Genomic DNA, 20,358 nt, shown 5'->3' on the forward strand with positions numbered 1-20,358 from the left:
CTACACACTCACACAGCATGATCACACACACATATGTGATTAACGGGAGCACATTCACCACAGCCTCACAGGGACATATAGGTCACGCACACTCAAGCTCATACACTCCTGGTCATATTAGTTAATATGCTCACACATAATCAGACTTATGGAGCCTCTCGCCACACATTTTTCTTCTTTTTATTTACAAACAAGTGATGTTTTTCCATTCTCTTCACCCATCTAAGCGGAACACGCAGCGTTCATCATTACATCATTACATCATTACGCACAGGGGAAAGAGGTCAAAGATATTTAACCATCTCAAAAAACAACATGCAGGCGTTGCTTTATTACAAGAAACTCAGAATTATCACAGGTTTAAACACCTGAGTTTCCTAATGTGTTTGCAGCCTGTTACAATTCTAGACAAAGGGTAGTAGCAACTTTAATTCATAACTTTCACATTCCAAACAAGGCCCAAAGGCAAGATTAAGATTGCATACATATCTATTAGACGTGTTGCATTTACTTTAGATCTCAGTCTTATGCTTCAGTGTGCAGGGTTTCAAGGTTGAACATGACATATAAATTGTAAAAAAATAAAAAAGGGTGTGTTTTCTTTCACTTTATGACATAGAACTCTCCATGAAGGGGGAAGATTGTGCAGACTTTACTTTAGAAGCACAATGAATAACAGATCCTGTACTTCAGGCAACTTAAAACTCCATGAACACAAAATTCTACCTGCCATTTATGCCTTTGTTATGATTGTTGGTCTGGGAGGAAATGGATTGGGACTGAAGTCTCTGCTGCAAAAAAAGAAGAAACTTCGACACATTAATCTGTTCCTTCTGAACCTTGGAGTTGCTAATTTTTTGTTCCTGCTAACACTCCCATTTTTGTCAGCGTACTACTTTATGGACAGTAAATGGATATTTGGAGATGCCTTCTGCAAGATCACAAGATTCTGCTTCAACTTGAATTTATACGGCAGCATTGGATTCCTCACCTGTATAAGTGTGTACAGGTACCTGGCTATTGTCCATCCAATGAGGATGATGGGGAGAATAACTGTGACTCACTCTATGGCTATCTCAGTTTTGGTTTGGCTGTTGGTGAGTGCTCAAAGTCTTCCAGATATCTTCTTCTCCAAAATCTCACCAAATAAAACTGAAAAATGCTACCATACCACCTCTAACGAGTATGTGGAGGATTATCTGAAATACAGTGTGTGTTGGACATTGACTGGGTTTGTTATGCCACTCCTTGTTTTACTTGGCTGCTATGGACATGTGACTCTTGTTCTCTGTCATGCAAATACCATAAAGGAGGTGGTGAAAAAACGAGTTTTAAAGTTATTATTCATCTTGTGCCTTCTCTTCTCGGTTTGTTACATCCCCTATCATATTTTCAAGAACCTCAGCCTTTATTCAAGAGTTTTGTCAAAACAGGGGAAATGTCCAGATTGGGATGAGGGAGTCTTTGGGGCTCACCAGATAAGTCGTGGAATTGTGTGTTTGAACAGTGTTTTGACTCCCCTGGTTTACCTCCATGTAAAGGATTTCCCTACTCGATTCCAACAGCTGCTCCAGCGAACTCGCCAGATCTTTAATTGGCCGAAATCAAGGAGTGGCAGAATCCCTGTGACACAGTCTGATAAAGTTTAACAAGTTTGCCATATGTTAGAAATCTTAAAAATGTTTTAAATAAACCAGCTCTACACACATGCATCTTTGTTGTAATTGTAATCCCACTGTACAAAATTTCACTGGTTTTGACTAAGTCAGTGCGGCACCCCTGAGTATTTTGGGCATCGAGAACAAGTCTCAGATGTGTTCCTTATGTGTTCGTGCAAGAGGTTGTCAAATGTGCAGAGAGGCTCAGCTTGGTGACCTCTGTAGACACTGCTACCGTTGTGGTCAGGAGGGTCACCTGTCTCAAGGGTTTAGACAGGAAACAGGAGCGGGCTACTGAGCTACATCCCACAGTAGCCCACTCATCATCCAGGACCCAGATAAATCCTGTCTCTGTGCAAAACATCTCGCATCAACAAGCACCACAAAATGACTCTACACACACTGAAACTGCCCCCAAAGAGCAAAACAACAACAAATTGACAAGCGACACATCTAATGGTTATATACTAGGGGTGCAACGATATTCGTATCGATATTGAACCGTTCGATACAGTGCTTTCGGTTCGGTACGCATATGTATCGAACAATACAATTTTTTTCAATTTTTTTTTTTTTTTTTTTGTGTCCCGTTTGGATCTATAGCCATCAGAATTGTTGTCTTGAGGCCAAGAAAGATGCCAAGAGGATTTATTTTAAGTGGATCATCATATTGGTCCATTTGATTGACCTTTATTATAATTATGAATTTATTTTATTTTCAGTTGCAAACGGGACAGACATGACTGTGGGATAGGACAGGGGGAAAGAATGAAAGAAAGAGGGGGAGAGAAAGAAAGAAAATCAAAGGGGAGAAAAAAAAAAGAACAATACAAAATTTGTAATTTATTTTATCAACTTTCCTTCTGACGATGCTGTCTGTGTTGAGCGCTCAGTGAATCTGCATTTGACTACTCCGCCTAGGCTCGAGAGTGCAGCCTAGGCGGAGTAGTCGAACGCAGATTCACTGAGCACTCAACACAGACAGCATGGTCAGAAGGAAGAGCGCAGGGCAAGCTAGCGAGACAGAAGTGGACCTCCCCACCCTCATTCAGATCTGGCGTTTGGAATTATTTTGGTTTTCATGTGACGTATGACCCTGAAGGTAAGCGAGTCATGGACTAAAGTAAAACAGTATGTTGGATGTGCCATGCAATGCTCAATTACATGGGTGGGAGCTAGTGTGTTAGCGCAGTTAGCTCGTTAACGTGTTGGCCGTCTAGCCCCTCTGTATAGGGTAGCTCGTTAACGGAGATTTGCCGTGTTGTGGCGTTAAGGTTATTTCAACGAGATTAACCTGAAAGCACTAGTGGGAACACAACGAATATGACTGCACATTTACACCGACATCATCCTAGTGCAAAGACAAAAACAAGCATGCATGCTACAAACTTTAGCCGAGTCATTTAGACAGCTGTTAGCACAGGATTCTCCTTATGGAGACCTGATATGTTTAATATGCTGCTGAGAATATAGCCCAGAAGAAGCGGATAGTATAGCTTTTATTTTGGAAAGGGACATTTCTCTGTAATAAACTCTCTTTTCCAAAGATGAGTGATTCCTCAATCAGATACAGGGCTCGCAATATCGCTAGCCCGATGTCCCGGGGCTATCTCTGCTCTGCCTGTCGGGCTATTGTAGGAAGGAAAAATATATGTCAATGCTTTTGCATTCTTTCAGAAATGTAGCTGGGTAATTATGTCATTGGGTGAGCCACTGTCAATATGTGACATATTGAAATCGTGTTTGAATTTGCGCTTGTTTTTTTGCTTTCACTTTGCAATCGCGCGAACTGTGTATAGAGAGCGACAGCACTGATCTGTGAGTGATGATAATTTGTGCACCAATTCCTCTGACATCGTCTTATTAATTGTTAGCTTACTACGCAAACATGACAAGTGAAATCTCCCGCAGCTTAAACATGTGAGAGGTTGATCGCGCAGAGAATCGCTGAGCTTATGTGAGTGCGGCAGGATATATATTTCACTACGATGACCTGGATGACTGAGAACCTTCACAGACAGATATATATTTTAGTTCTGCTGAGCCAAATAAGACAGGTCAGGGTGAAGAAGTGACAGCCAAAGAAAAGCTTACCACAAAACGGAGAAGTTATGACAAATCAGACTATAAGGCAAAAAGAAAGTGCAGCTTTATGGTTTCATGGACAAAAGAATTTCTGTGGCTGCAATATGACGAGCTAAAAAACAACACGCACAAGGGTTAGGGTTAAATTTAAAAACTGTACTTTTGTGTTAAAATATATACTTATAATTTTAATAAATGACAAATTAAAAAGGCATGAACATTTTTTTTTGTATCGAAAAAATATCGAATCGTGACACCAAAGTATCGAACCGAACCGAACCGTGAATTTTGTGTATCGTTGCACCCCTATTATATACCCTGAAAACAGCAAACCAAGCTCATCAGTCTCACTGGGAAAAGATGTACAGTTCAGTGTCACCTGGATAAGGCACCAGTAGAGGCCCTGTGGGACACTGGAGCTCAGGCAAGTCTTATTAAGAATGAGTGGCAAAAACAACACCTACCACCTCAGGCCACTTGCTGAGGTTTTGGGAACAGAACCTCCTGTCGCTTTAGCAGCTTATGATAGTGAAATCCCATATGATGGGTGGATAGAGACAGAATTCTATTTGGACTGTAACCCTGAAAATTGTCTTCTAGCTAAGATGGACCATCTCAGTAAAAATGAACAACAAACTGTGAGACAGCTGTTAAGAGAGGAATGTCATGCTTTTGCTTATGATGATAAAGATGTTGGGTGCATCCCCAGCTTAAACATGCACATCACATTGCATGACACAACACCTGTTCGAAAGACCTACATATCCATGCCAAAACCTCTGCACCAAGAGGTCAAAGACTATCTTCAAGATCTGCTGAACCATGGATGGATTTCAGAGTCCAGGTCACCCTACTCATCTCCAATTGTCTGCGTTCGGAAAAAGTCAGGTGAACTGAGATTGTGCTGTGATTACAGGGAATTCAACCGGAAGTCAGTACCAGACACGCACCCAATTCCCAGAATTCAGGACATGCTAGATTCCCTTCATGGCAGCTCCTGGTTCTCTGTTCTGGATCAGGGGAAAGCATACCATCAGGGGTTCCTGGACCCTGACAGCCTTCATCACACCTTGGGGCTTATACCAGTGTAACTGCATACCCTTTGGCCTCAGCTCAGCCCCCGCAGAGTTCAGCGGAGCATGGAGGACTGTTTAAGGGGCCTGCGGGATGTAATCTGTAAGCCATATTTGGACGACAACCTAGTCCACTCTCCTTCATTTGATACTAATCTTGAACACATCAGAGCTGTCCTACAGAGATACCAAAAACATGGTATCAAACTCAGCCTACAGAAATGTGACATTTTCAAGAGAAAGGTATGTTTCCTTGGTCGGATGGTGTCTGAAGAGGGATATACCATGGACACAGTGGAAATAGTTTCTGTACAAGCTCTCAGAAACAAACCACCATCCACAGTGGGGGAACTGAGTTGGGTCCTAGAATTCCTGTCCTACTATAGGTCCTATAGTATATATGGATAAGGTCTTCAATCACTTTGCTCTGAACTTTGCTTTCCCAGCACGAATCCACCATGACATGGGCAGGGGATTTGAGAATCACATGTTTTCCCAGCTGCAAAAAAGTCTGTGGTCTGCATGGTTCTCACACTACCCCATATCATCCACAAGGATGGGCAAGTGGAGCGTTTCAACAGAACTTTATTGTCCATGTTGAGAACACTAACTAACCTTGAAAAGGCAGACTGGAAGTAGTCACTGGCAAAAGTAGTGCACGCCTACAACTGCACTCGGAATGAGGCTACAGGATTTTTCCTGTACTCTTTGTTGTTTGGCCGTACTCCGAGACTTCCTTTAGACATCTTGTTCAACTTGCCTTCACAGGAACAGCAATTAAGCTACGTGGAGTATGTGACAAAATGGCAACCCCGAATGAAGGAGGCCTATGAGACTGCATCTATGGCAGCCCAGAAAGAAGCTTCAAGAGATAAACTGTCAGATCTACGGAGCTCAACATCACCCAGGGAACAGTGTCCTGCTCCACAGCCTCAAAGAGCAAGGAGGCCCAGGCAAGCTTCAGTCACACTGGGAGGACACAGTATATGTGGTGGTGAATCAAAAAAGCCCTGACATCCCAGTTTATGAGATCAAGCCAGAGAGGGGAGGAAAAAGCCGCACAGTACACAGGAACCTGTTGCTTGCATGTGACAGCCTACCTGTAGAAAAACCACACAGACAGGAGCAAAACAAAAGATGTAAAAGCCTAAGACAAAAGGGGGGGGGGGGGGGGGGGGGGGGGGGGGAGAAGTTCAACAACATCTACTACAGCAAGACAAGGACATAGAGAGTGAAGATGAGGGTGAGGTTGTCTGAAGGTTTCCACAGCAAAATAGTACCACCAGCATTATCCCTCAAACCCTGAAATCTGAGGTGGGTGAACAACAACTGGGAAAGCCTCAAACCGCTTCTGTAGATGTAGGCTTCCTCACATCTTTCTGTCTCTTCATGTAATCCCCTTCCTGTTGTCCCTTTCTTACAGGACAACAGAATAGGTACACGAACCTGAGTTGCAGACAATAGAGCAACATTACAACCAACAGAAGTCCCAAGATGAGCAAATATCAGATAAACAACAAGATGAGCAAGGAAACAGTGACTCGAGCAGTGAACAAGGGTTGTCACCTGTCCTCAAACACCCCAAGGGAGAGTGACAACAGCCCAAACTGCTGACATACGACGTGTTAGGACAACCCACAGTCAGACAAGCTGATATGGACAATATTAAAACGGGAGCTATTTGCACCCAGGGACTGTGGAGGCCTTGGTGGCCTGAAGATATATACCAGCAAGGTGTGAGAGACAGTAATAAGAAACTGATCCAGAATAAAGACATTAACCCTCTGGGGTCGACGGATGTGACGGCACGTCAAGATCACATGACCAATTTAAGACGAAACAGCTACAAGATGCAGCGAGTCAGAAACTCCATATAACCTTGGGTCAGACTATATACCAGTCTTTAAATTGTGTCGATAGGCCATGTAAAAGCAGAGTTATGAAGAAAAATACACACAATGTTTTTTTCTGAACAAAACAGTGGTGTTTACAGCGGGAAGAAATGGTAAAAACTGTGTTTTCTAAGGACAGCGCCAGCAAACACTCTCTGCTGGCGAGTGGAAAACGAAAAAACACCCCTTCCCTTTTGGTGTTAAAGTGTGCCATTTCAACCAATCAAAAAATGATATGGCAACATGTGGGACTTGGTTGTTTAGGAAGAGGGGGAAGTTTTAGGAGTGATGCCCGTGAGAGAAAGCGAGTGAGTGAAAGAAAGAGAGAGAGCGAGTTTTCACATGTGAGACATTAGTGACGTGTAGCGTGTTTGGAGGCTATAGTTAGCGTGTTGTGTAGTCAATGTTTTGTTTTGTGTGTCAGTTATACAAGTGAATGTCACATTTGCTCCAAAAAACCCACCAATGGCAGATTCTGGTGTAAACACCGTCTCCACATGGAAAACAGGACTGAAACACCTCCTGTTGTCAGACCTGCAGGGTTTAGGCCTGTGGTGTTCTCCTCTGTCTTATAGTGGACACAAATTCTTATTTGATGCAAAACACCTGATTGTTTTGTAAATAGTTTTAAATGGTTATATAAAAAACTCCTGAGGCCATGGCTGCATTTTAGGTAAATAGTACCATATAACTTTGTTTGAAAAACTTGTGAATAATTTTCAGAAATGTACCATTTCTATTTGCATTTCAAGTTATGAAAATGTTTCGTTTTAAACATGTTTGTGGTTTTTACAGTAAAAAATATAACTTTTTTTCTACTCTGATTTGTATTTTTCTTTGTCTGAATTTAGATCAATTGTTCTAATATAGTATGTCAAAATGAAAAAAATAACTCAAATTTCTGATATTTGAGGTTGTGCTGAAAATAATGATACCATGGACAGCAAGATAAACAGTTTTTAAAAGTAAAATATAGAGGTAAAATCAAAAGTAGTCAAAAACGGCCAATTATACCCTGGACCCCAGAGGGTTAACATGAACATTGTGACAAGCACAATAGAGCAAACACACCACCAAAAGACAATGGACAGAATGGTGTGGCTGAACATATGATGGTGATGACCATCTGTAAAAGTGCCTTAATATGTAAACAAATTTAGTGTATTGTTGTCCAAATATTGAGTCTGGTTACAGTTGAAAATTCATAGTAACTTGTTCATTAACCTTGAGGAAGAAAAATTACTTGGCACAACATGAATCATGATTAGCTTCTACTATGAGTTTTAATTTGCTGAATGTAACATAGTGTGGGAAATGTTTCATGGAACAGATGTCATTAGTATGTGTAACCATAATTGTTACTCAGGGATAAGTATACTAGTAGTACAAAAGAAATGTACTGATAACAGCAAACATGTGAAAAAAGTTTGGGAAAAATAGAATCCTTTTTTTCTCACACCATTTTTTTTGTTTTTGTTTTTGTTGTTACAATAGTTTGCATCAGCACAGAGCAAAAAGCTCATTTGCTCCCACCTGATGTGATATTAGGGCGATATTTAGTTTCGGCAGTAGGTGGCAGTGGCGGCTCAGACAAACGGGTGACAGGCAAAATAATCCCTGACAAAAGTAACGCAGGCCAGTTATTGTAATGGAAGCCGTCAGTAACACAGAACTCTTTTGCTGTGTTTCAGCACAATAAACTGCTCCTCACATACAAGGTCTTAAATAATCAGGCCCCATCTTATCTGAATGACCCTGTAGTACCATATCACCCCATTAGAGCACTTCGCTCTCGCACTGCAGGCTTACTTGTTTTTCCTAGAGTATTTAAAAGTAGAATGGGAGGCAGAGCCTTCAGTTTTCAGGCCCCTCTTCTGTGGAACCAGCTTCCAGTTTGGATTCGGGAGACAGACACTATCTCTACTTTTAAGATTAGGCTTAAAACTTTCCTTTTTGCTAAAGCATATAGTTAGGGCTGGATCAGATGACCCTGAAATATCTTGTGATCCTTGAAATTAACTACTGTAGCATGATTACAGCACCTCCTGCCAAATGCAATAAATAAATAAAGGTGGGATACATAAGTAAAGATCCTTTAATTTCCATGTAAAAATCATGGTGTTACATAGTAGCTAGAAGTGGTACATATTCAAATAATCTATCAGCCAATAACTTGTACTTTATGTAGTATCTAAATTATAATAGAAATATGTTTATTGTATTTTTGCTTTGTTTTGTATAGCATTTTTTTCTTTTCCTTCCTAAATAAACTTCTGTATATTGTTTACATGATTGGAAATTAAACAAAAAATGAACACAATACCAACAGTTGCCTCAAGGTGTTTTATATTGTAAGGTAAAGATCCCACAACAGTACAGAAAAAAATAAATAACTTTAAGAAGAAAGTATTGCCACCCAAAAGGAGAGAAGGGCAATATCATAATATCATGTAGTATAGTAGAGGCTCCTTGCCCCAGTTGGTCTTGTGACATCTTTCTGTCTCTTCATGTATCTCAGACACACTCGATGATGTTGAGATCAGGACTCTGTGGGGGCTGTACCATCATTCCCAGTACATCTCTGACTTGCTCACTGTCTACAGCTCAGTCAGACCTCTCAAGGATCAGATTCAGATGTTTTACCTGTTCCCGGAAATAGATCTCAGTCTACTAAGAGTGCTTTCAGTCATTGTGGTTTTGTTCTTTGGAACAAGCTGCCTGCTGACATAAGATTTGTGCGTTTATTCAAAAACAAACTTAAACCCTTTTTATTCACACAAGCCTATCTATACATTATTGGTGATATGTTCTGATGTTGTTTTATTTTTGTTTGTTTTTTGTTTTGAGTTACTGTTTTCATTGCCTTTAGGAAGTGCAAAGCCACACATGTTTGCCTTTATTTTCTGTATTTTATTTTATATGTCATAAAGTACTGTTACTTCATTACTTAAACAACAAAAGATAAAAAAAGGTATCCACGCTGATGTTTTCGTGTTTTTAAAAAGATAAAATAATCAACAGTCTTTGTGAACAAGCCAGGAGTTAGATGCATGAGATGAGTTGAAGAAAATAAAATGCAAAAAGAAACAGGGCTCTGTGTGCGGGCAGGCAGAGATGGAAGACCCAATCGCGGGACTTGTGGAGACTCAATGGCAAACTCAAAGAATCTCAGCATTACTGCTGGCATGAAACAAAACATAAACCAAACTGAGAACGCTAAACAAGAACACACATGCAATTCTGAGGGCACAAAGCGACAGTGAGCAAAGGAAAACACAGGCTTATATACACAGAGTAATAATCAGGGCATGGGAGACACAGCTGGGAGGAATTAGGGCTGAAAAGACACGGGGAAGTAAAACTGAATCCACTGACATAGGACTGAGACCATCAAAATAAAACAGGAAGCAATTCACAAAGACGCAGACTTGACGCTGAACTAAACTTACACTAAAGACGAGGGAACAAGACACAAAATCTAAGAACAAAACCCTAAAGCAGATTAAACTGAAACATGGAATATAATAATCCCCCCCCCCCAATGTTCAGCAAAGATAAGGTTTATAGGAAGCAAAAGGCCACAGGAACAGAAGGCCACATTCCAAAGGTTCAGACCTGTTAAACAAACTCAAGCAACAACAGATACACTTGCTGTCCCTTCACTTCTTTCACTTTTAATTCTGCTACAAAGGAGAGAGGTTGTGTGGACAACATGTCAGGAATAGCAACTAATAAGACTTCCTTCTTTCGTTCAGACTATGAACATGTAACTCTGCCTGCTGTTTACACCTTTGTTTTTCTCATTGGTCTGGGAGCTAACGGATGGGCGGTGAGGTCCTTGCTTCATAAATGGAAAATTCTTGGACACATTAATGTGTTTCTTCTGAACCTTGGAGTTGTTAATTTTTTGTTCTTGCCAACTCTCCCATTTTTGTCAGCATACTATTTTATGAGGAATAAATGGATATTTGGAGATGCTTTCTGCAAGATCACAAGATTCTGCTTCAACTTGAATTTATACGGCAGCATTGGATTCCTCACCTGTATAAGTGTGTACAGGTACCTGGCTATTGTCCATCCGATGAGGGTGATGGGAAAAATAACCGTCACTCTCTCTGTGGCTATCTCAGTTTTGGTTTGGCTGTTGGTGAGTGTTCAAAGTCTTCCAGATATGTTCTACCCAAAAACCTCTGCAAACAACACTCATACAAATAGAACTGAAAAATGTCACCATACCACCTCTACAGAGTATGTTGAGAATTACCTGAAATACAGTGTGGGTTGGACATTCACTGGGTTTGTTATGCCACTCCTTATCTTACTTGGCTGCTATGGACATGTGACTCTTGTTCTCTGCCGCAAAAATACCATTAATAAGGTGGTGAAACAAAGAAGCTTAAAGTTGTTGTTCATTTTGATCTTGCTCTTCTCAGTTTGTTACATCCCCTACCATATTTTTAAGAACCTCAGTCTTTATTCAAGAGTTTTGATAAAATACAGGATGCGGCCAAAATGGGATAAAGGAGTCTTCTGTGCTCATCAGATCAGTCGTGGTCTTGTGTGTCTGAATAGTGTTTTGAACCCCCTGGTTTACCTCCATGTCCTGGATATTCCTGCTCAGCTCCAACAGCTGCTTCAGCAGTTTCATCAGACATTTACTCGTTTGTTTGTGTCAAACTATGTCAGTGTGCCTGTGGCACAAACTGCAAACAGAGCAATATATTAACAGTGATTAATGACTTTACATGCAAAAGTAAGTAAGTTAAAGACTGCTTTATGTACTACAATGTGTTTCATTCTCTTAATTATCACTCCCCTTCTTCTAACAGTTCTTCTAACAGCACAAGTGTTTAGACAAATATATATATACCTTTATGTATCTTTTGTTTCCTATTCTATTGCCTTGTATTCTGTGAATGACTAAAACCTGATGGAATCCATTTACTCTTTTGCTTTAAAACTCATTCTCCTTATCATGTATGCAAGATGTCATTGTTATTCCTTGTTATTGCTCTGTATTAGCTTCACTAGCTATTAGCATTTAGCTGATGATATTATGGATCTGAAATAAATGTAATTTAATCCTTGAAAATTGCATTATTCAAACTCCTTACAACAACAACTTTCACTTTAATGATAGATCAGGACAGAGCTCTGGCAGATTAGTATAATTTATTTCATATTAGTGCTATTACTGTATTTTTTGCACTTTTCAAGAAACTCAGCCTTTATTCAAGAGTTTTGTCAAAATGGAGGATGAGTCCAGATTGGGATGAGGGAGTTTTTGGTATCCATCAGATAACTCGTGTTCTTGTGTGTCTGGATAGTGTTTGGACTCCCCTGGTTTACCTCCTTGTAAAGGATTTCCCTGCTCAGCTCAGGCAGCTGGTCTGGCAGTATTGTCAGATGTTGTATTGTCAGTATTGACTTTGGCTTTCTCAAGCACAGCTGAGTTTAAAGACTGCATCATGTAATTCATTTTATATCATTCTTTTAACTATTATTCTGTTGTTGTTTTTTTAATAACACATTTAACAAAAAGGTCTACATACATACTTTTATACACACACTTCACACTCATTCTACCTTCAAGCCTGTAAAGTTTATTGTGTTTATTGCTGACACACAGTCCAGATGTATAGTCCATGTATTTTGTTGTTGCAACCTCTGTTTTGTTTTCTTTTTTGTTATTGGTCAGTTTAAAATCTTGGACATTTAAGAATTGTTGTGCAAAATATTGGAAGCATACATCCTCAGATTTAAAGCGACCTTCACTGACCATATTTGCCATAGCTGGTATAAAGGGCTGTTGCTTCATTTGTCATTTTGTTCACCAGATTGTTTCATTATCTTCTGTTCTAATAACATCCAAACTTCCAGTTTCTACAACATAATCATGGTTCTTCTTAACCTTTAAGTTCCTGTGAAAGATTTAACTTGTTTTTGTTCTGTCATGTGCCAGCTTGTAGCTCTGTGTTCTGTAGAAAACCTTTGGATTTCCTGTCTGCCATACGAGCCACTGTGAAATTTAGGTGGATTCCTCTGATGCACATTTCATGGCCATTATGAATGAACTTTTCAATATTTACCAGTTGTTATCTACTGCATATAAGATTTGTCATTAATAATTAGCATAGCTCATTACTGGGGACTGCTAAAGAGGTATCATGTTATCCTGTAAACTGTAAACCTTGTCCTGAACAGCATGTTCAAACATTTTTCTGTCCCTCCTCTACATCTAGGATGGTGAGGGAAGCTATTAGCTATAGTGTTTAACTGCAGGCACATTTTATGTAAGATTCTGGTTTGCTTATTTGGTAAGGAATGTTTACTTCCTGCCATTTATGGGCTCACCTATGCTTGTATATGGTGGATCATTAAAGAGGTTCAGCCATATACAGAGTGAGGGGAGACGATCCTTTTATGACCACACACACACGCACGCACGCACGCACGCACACACACACACACACACACACACAGTGTCTTTGCTTTCATGACACACCATATGGGTTTTACAACGAGGTGTTTGTGTAACTATTGTCACTGAATAAAAGGCTGTGAGAGGATGCTGATTTTTTGGAGCTGGCTCGGATCAAGAGAGGAGCATTCAGCTCCAAGATCCTGATCCGACTGGCTTCGCTTGCAAGTCAAAATGGATTGAGCCCTGATTGTCTTGCTTTGTCCAATGGGATAAGTGTCTGAGCTAGCAAGGCCTGCGAACGCAGACCTAACATTTATTTGGTCCTTTAAACCGGAGCCCAAAATCGCCCCCACCGAAGAGGGTGAGGACACACCAAAATCTGTCGACAGCCAGGATGCCTGGGGCGCCTGAAGAAAGCCCTGGAACGTGAATTTGAAGCCAGGCCAGTAAGATACCGTCTGAACTCCCCTCGGGGAATGACGATTGACGGGATCCAGAGACTGTCTCGCAAGTTAAAATGGACTGAACTCTGATTGTCTTGCTTCGTTCATGGGGATGTCTCTGAGCTACAAAGGCCTGCGAGTACAGACCTAACAATAGCCTAGTTTTAAAAAAAAATTACTATGATAAAGATAATTTTGATTTTTTCTTCAGTGTACCTGAGCTCAAAGCTAAACCTTTCTATAGGCTGTATTTAAACACTGTATAAAATATGCCCTTTGTAAATAAGTTGAACACAATCATGATATATTATTTGGAAATACATAAAAAGTAATTAATATTATCTTTAGATCTAAAGGACACCTCCCAGACTTTAGTCTTAATGGTGGCAACTGTTAGTTGTCTTCTAACAATCAGTGATTAACTAATTAATTAATACTTGAAGTAAATAAATCAGTGTTATGAGAAAATGCGAGTGGACTCAGAGAGCAGAACACACGAAGACACAGAGTTGCGATGAAGGAACTTTATTAAAGAGACATAGGAGAGGTGGAGAATAAACTCAACCTGGGTCTCTATTGTCTTGTGTAGTCTGGGAGATGATTGAATGATGGGGTGGGTAAAGTTTCCTCTGCAGTGGGGTCGGGTGGGCTTCCCCGGGTCCTGTGGGGCTTAGCGGTGCTGCTGCCGTAGGCCCCGGTCTGGATGGGCCTGGGCCCCCTTGGCTTGGTGGGTGTCAGAGGACAGGGGTGCCTACTGGGATCAGCTGGCGCCAGGGAGGGGCTTCTTGCCCCTACCTTCTTTTCCTCCCCATCCCCGACTGCCTCCCTCTTCCCGCTCCACCACACCTACCCACACAAGTAGGGCCTTGGGGTGCAGATGTGTCACCAGGGTGCAGGGGAGGCATCCCCCCCTCGTCCCCTTCTGGCCACCTGTGCCTCAATTTTATTCCACAACTTAGACATCCACATAACACATACATATAGGGCCATGAGGGTGGGCACGTTAACGGTGTCCAGAGGACGGTTTGTCTCTTCAACCCCACCTCTGGGAGGAGGTGTTGGCCGTCCGATTGGAATCTGGGATGCGGGGCCTCCCTACTGCTGCGGAGCCGGGGCGGTCTGCTTTCCTCCACCCCAGGGGAAAGGGTAACATCTCCTGGGTCTAGGTGCCGTTTCCCCCTCTGGGGGCGAGGGTACCTGGACCCGGGGTATAGAGTATGTTTGGGGAGTGTGATTGTGTGTACAATGTCCATTGGTGTCTATGTGGCAACCGTGGCTCAGGGGATTGGGAAGCGCATCTGTAACCGGAAGGTCGCCGGTTCGATCCCGGCCTCTCTATCCTGGTCGTTGTGTCCTTGGGCAAGACACTTTACCCTACTGCCTACTGGTGTTGGCCAGAGGGGCTGATGGCGCAATATGGCAGTCTCGCTTCTGTCAGTCTGCCCCAGGGCAGCTGTGGCTACAACCGTAGCTGCCTCCACCAGTGTGTGAATGCGAGAGTGAATGAATAGTGGCATTGTAAAGCGCTTTGGGTGCCTTGAGCTTTATTAAAACTCATAAATCCAATCCATTATAATTATGTTGGCTGAGTATTTGTATATGTGTGCATGAGGGTGGGAATGCATGTGTGTGCCTGTTTGTCTGTGTCTAATGTCAGGTCGGGTCTTAGACTGCACCTCTCTGGGAACTTCCAGGCCCTCCAAAGTATGGAGGCCTATCTCCCCTCACCACACTCCCTGCCGGTGGCTGATGCCCTCAGGGGTCGGTGCGTTGGTGGTTCTTGGTGTCCGGGGCTGGGCGCTCAGGTATGTACCAGCTCACTCCCGGTGGCTACTTGGCAGGGCCTGGCGCCTGTTGGTCGGTCAGGCCTCTTCCAGGGCGTAGGGAGCCCTCGGGTCTCCGGGCTCTGGGCCTGCGGCTTGGTTCACTCTGGCACAGCTGGCTACCGGCAGAGCCGGCGGGCACACCAGTGCAGCCCCCTCTGTCTTCTGCTCTGTGGCTGCTGGGTGACCTCTCGTCTGGGGCTCTCCTCAGCTCTTCCCAGGAGGGTGGCACGGTTGCCCCTCCAGTGGTCCTCCTTGGGCTCTCGCACTCTGGGGCCTCTGAATGTCTGGCATCTGGATCTCCTCCATTCCTGCTTCATGCCCTGGGGGACGGGGCTATGGCTCCCTACACCCTCTAGCAGACCATTACATGGGGAAACCTTTTGAATACAAGCACGCTGATCCACACAGGTGTGCACACGGGTGTTCACTGTCCATAGACATAAACTACACCTTTCTTGGCTGCTACCTCAAAGCACATTGTGCGCTGTCGGTCCTGCGTGCTGCACCACAACATTCAATATTTAGTATTTACTGCTGTTTACACTTAGCTAGATTAATGCGATGGTGTTGTGTTGCTCTCTTTTTTTTCTTGTTTTCTCTTCTTTTTCTCTCAACGGGTGATCCAGGAGTTTTTTTCTCTCTCGCTTTCTCTTTTTAAGTGCCCTTTCTCACTGTCCCTCTTCCCCTCTGTTTTTCTTTTCCTTCATCTTTCTTTCTCCCTTTCCTATCCCCTAGTCATGTCTGTCCCGTCTGTAAGAACTGAAAATAAAATAACATAAATAATAATAACAAAGGTCGATCAAATGGACCAATACGGCAAGGCCATGATGATTCACTTGGTAAAGTAAATCCATTGGGTATCCTTTTTGGCCTTCAGACAACAATTCTGACGGCTAAAGAACCAAATGGGACAGACAAAAAAAACCAAAAAAAACAGTGGAGGGCGAATTTCAGAAACAATGTATTTGCAACAGAATGTAAATGGTAACGTGGAGCCAGGACGTCCAGGGGACGAAACACACACTAGTAACGCACTCGATCTAAGGGGAGAGGAACATGAGAATTAGGAGGGTCTTGCCCAAAACCGAGAACAAACATAAACCAGAATTTATAGAGAGAGGTGTAGAGCTTACTTGATACTGTCTGCAAAAACCTCTGGAAGGAAACGAACCAGACGAGGCTAAACAGAGAAACAGAGAGGCAAAAATCCTGGGGAGGAAACAAAACTCCATTCAGTCACAAGCAAAATAAATCCACAAGCTCCAGTAGGCAACTGGGCCGGTTTAGAGGCACTCCAGAAAGGACAATACTGCGACACTAGAGCCCTGTCGGGCAGCTCCTTAAGAACGCTAAGTGTCTAATGAATGACAGGTGTGCCAGGTTTGGTGAATTGCTGCACACGCCTACCTATGCGAAAAAGGAGACACAGAAAAACACAGACAAAACACCGCACTATTGGGTTTATTCAAACAAACCCCGCTGAAACAGAGACCAACAAACTGCAAACAAAGCAAGACAACACAGCGCTCTTTGTTGTTTCACTTGCAAGGGAAGTCCGGCCAGGGTCTTAGAATTATTCATCCTTCATGTGAACTCAGTTAGCTTCAAACCTGACTTCCCTTATGGCTCCTTTTATTAATAAAAAGCAGCTACACACAGTTCAGTTAACCACATAACAGTTAAGGCAAGCATATATGAGCAAGTGTGTGTGTGTGTGTGCCATCTCCTGTCACACCATACATGGCGCGATCTCTTCTCAAATCGCTCTATACAAAAACAGAAGTTAGCAGTCCGACTATTTTTAAAAACAGGAACTTGTGGTTTCTAAAGATACGATTGAAACTTGTAGCAACAAGACAGCTTCCTACATCTTATGTAGGGAACCTAATATGGAAGAAACATTTTATCAAAACACATACAAGCAATGGTTATATATATCTTAGCACAAATGACAATCTAAAAAAAATCAACTCTAACACACACAATTTTATTATTTTCAAAAGACAATAACAAGCTGTTCTTGTGAACAAGCAAGGAAATGGATGCATGAGATTTTGCACACGTATCTCAAACTTGCAGGGTCACAAGCAGGAAGAACATGTACATCTGGTCTTATGTTTTAGCTTTTTGTGGACAACATGTTAGGAGACAGAATGAATACGACTGAATGGTTTCGTTCAGTCTATGAACAGATAACGCTGCCTGCTATTTATACCTTTGTGTTCATCATTGGTCTGGGAGCTAATGTATGCGGACTGAAGTCTCTGCTTCAGAAATGGAAAATTCTTGGACACATTAATGTTTTTCTTCTGAACCTTGGAATTGCCAATTTTTTATTACTGCCAACACTTCCATTTTTAACAGCCTACTACTTTATGAAGAATAAATGGATATTTGGAGATGCCTTCTGCAAGATCACAAGATTCTGCTTCAACTTGAATTTATACGGCAGCATTGGATTCCTCACTTGTATAAGTGTGAACAGGTACCTGGCTATTGTCCATCCACTGAAAGCAAAGAGAAGGATCACTGTCCGTACCTCTGTGGCTATCTCAGTCATGGTTTGGCTGTTGGTGAGTGCTCAAAGTGTTCCAGACGTGCTCTTTCCCAAAAACTCACCAAATAGAACTGAAAAATGCTACCATACCACCTCTAACGAGTATGTGGAGGATTACCTGAAATACAGTGTTGGCTGGACTCTCACTGGGTTTGTTATGCCTTTCTTTATTTTTCTTGGCTGCTATGGACATGTGACTCTTGTTCTCTGCCGCAAAAATACCATTAATAAGGTGGTGAAACAAAGAAGCTTAAAGTTGATGTTCATTTTGATTTTGCTCTTCTCGGTCTGTTACATCCCCTACCATATTTTTAAGAACCTTAGCCTTTATTCAAGAGTACTTTTTTCAACCAACAAGAAGTATCCATCATGGGATAAGGGAGTGTTCTGTGCTCATCAGATCAGTCGTGGTCTTGTGTGTCTGAATAGTGTTTTGAACCCCCTGGTTTACCTCCATGTCCTGGATATTCCTGCTCAGCTCCAACAGCTGCTTCAGCGGTTTCGTCAGACATTTACTCGTTTGTTTGTGTCAAACTATGTCAGTGTGCCTGTGGCACAAACTGCAAACAGAGCAATATCTTAACAGTAAATAATGACTTTGCATGCAAAAGTAAGTAAGTTAAAGACTGCTTTATGTACTACAATGTGCTTCATTCTCTTAATTATCACTCACTTTTTCTGGATAACAGTTTTGGCACAAGTGTTTAGACAAATATGTATATATACCTTTGTCTATGTTTTGTTTCCTATTCTATTGCCTTGTATTCTGTGAATGACTAAAACCTGGTGGAATGCATTTACTCTTTTGCTTTAAAACTCATTCTCCTTATCTTGTATGCAAGATGTCATTGTTATTCCTTGTTATTGCTCTGTATTAGCTTCACTAGCTATTAGCCTTTAAATAATGATGTTATGTATTTGAAATAAATGTAATTTAATCCTTGAAAATTGCATTATTCAAACTCCTTACAACAACAACTTTCACTTTAATGATAGATCAGGACAGAGCTCTGGCAGATTAGTATAATTTATTTCATATTAGTGCTATTACTGTATTTTTTGCACTTTTCAAGAAACTCAGCCTTCATTCAAGAGTTTTGTCAAAATGAAGGATGAGTCCAGATTGGGATGAGGGAGTTTTTGGTCCTCATCAGATAAGTTGTGGTCTTGTGTGTCTGGATAGTGTTTGGACTCCCCTGGTTTACCTCCTTGTAAAGGATTTCCCTGCTCAGCTCAGGCAGCTGGTCTGGCAGTATTGTCAGATGTTGTATTGTCAGTATTGACTTTGGCTTTCTCAAGCACAGCTGAGTTTAAAGACTGCATCATGTAATTCATTTTATATCATTCTTTTAACTATTATTCTGGTTTTTTTGTTTGTTTGTTTTTTTTAAATAACACTTTTAACAAAAAGGTCTACATACATACTTTTATACACACACTTCACACTCAATCTACCTTCAAGCCTGTAAAGTTTATTGTGTTTATTGCTGACACAGAGTTCAGATGTATATTCCATGTATTTTGTAGTGGCAACCTCTGTTTTGTTTTCCTTTTTTTATTGGTCAGTTTAAAATTAAAAACCTTAATTTAATTTATTTTAATTAATTTCTTGTTAATCCCATACTGTACAACTGTCAAATGGAATAAAGTCTGTTCATTCTAATATATGTTCTAAGTATTTCATTCCTTGACAACTCTAATCTCGGAAGTTAATCATATTAATGTTCTGTAGAATGTCACGGCTTTTCCAGATAAGTGTACGTTTGCATGAGATTAATGAAGTCATTTTTAGAAACTTCCATCATGCTTTCAGAGAACTTTTGCTTTCAGATTTAAACCCCAACCAGAGGGAGACTTTAACCTTTTGTTTCAATCATAAGATAAGACAAGACAAGACAAGACTTTACTGATCCCACAACGGGGAAATTTTTGTGTCACCTCAGCTCAGGTACAGATATCAGAAGGAAATACAAAAATACAAATAAGTACAATCAGTGAAAAAAGTAAGATAATACACTATATACAATGGTAGCATACACAGTATGTGATTATGGATATGGTTGGAAATATGGAAGACATAAACTATATAGCTTGATATAGCTATTGTACCACTACTATTCCTATTTATAGACATGTACACACACACATGTACACACTAAATATACATATGTATACGTATACAGACATATATACCTGCACATGTCCGTACACATGGAAGGTCCATTATATGCATGAAGTGGTGACCGTGGATGTTCACAGTGTCCAGTGACTTATGACATTGTGATTGAGGAGTTATAGAGTCTAACTGCTGTTGGGATGAATGATCTGCGAAAGCGCTCCTTCCTGCAGCGAGGGTGTTTCAGTCTCTGACTAAAGGAGCTGCTCAGCCCACTCACATAC

General features: G+C 41.3%; 2 protein-coding genes and 1 pseudogene across 2 annotated transcripts; all 3 read left to right on the forward strand.

Moving 5' to 3' along the window:
- The first annotated feature begins 627 nt into the window (after positions 1–627).
- Positions 628–1,653, forward strand: LOC113013636 (P2Y purinoceptor 1-like; annotated as a pseudogene).
- Positions 1,654–10,420: 8,767 nt separating this feature from the next.
- LOC113013732 (P2Y purinoceptor 1-like) lies at positions 10,421–11,434 on the forward strand. Its single transcript, XM_026154873.1, has one exon. It carries the CDS (start codon positions 10,421–10,423, stop codon positions 11,432–11,434), a length of 1,014 nt encoding a protein of 337 aa, XP_026010658.1.
- Positions 11,435–17,491: 6,057 nt separating this feature from the next.
- Positions 17,492–18,611, forward strand: LOC113013521 (P2Y purinoceptor 1-like). Its single transcript, XM_026154512.1, has one exon. The coding sequence runs from the start codon at positions 17,540–17,542 to the stop codon at positions 18,539–18,541; it is 1,002 nt and encodes a 333-aa protein (XP_026010297.1). The 5' UTR covers positions 17,492–17,539; the 3' UTR covers positions 18,542–18,611.
- The last annotated feature ends 1,747 nt before the right edge of the window (positions 18,612–20,358 follow it).

The sequence above is a fragment of the Astatotilapia calliptera genome, chromosome 20 (assembly GCF_900246225.1).
Source record: "Astatotilapia calliptera chromosome 20, fAstCal1.2, whole genome shotgun sequence".
Classification (NCBI taxonomy): Eukaryota; Metazoa; Chordata; class Actinopteri; order Cichliformes; family Cichlidae; genus Astatotilapia; species Astatotilapia calliptera.

Bases quoted from the DNA above. Each gene is read 5' to 3' on its own strand.
- LOC113013732 (XM_026154873.1), top strand. From the start codon at position 10,421: ATGTCAGGAATAGCAACTAATAAGACTTCCTTCTTTCGTTCAGACTAT.
- LOC113013521 (XM_026154512.1), top strand. From the start codon at position 17,540: ATGTTAGGAGACAGAATGAATACGACTGAATGGTTTCGTTCAGTCTAT.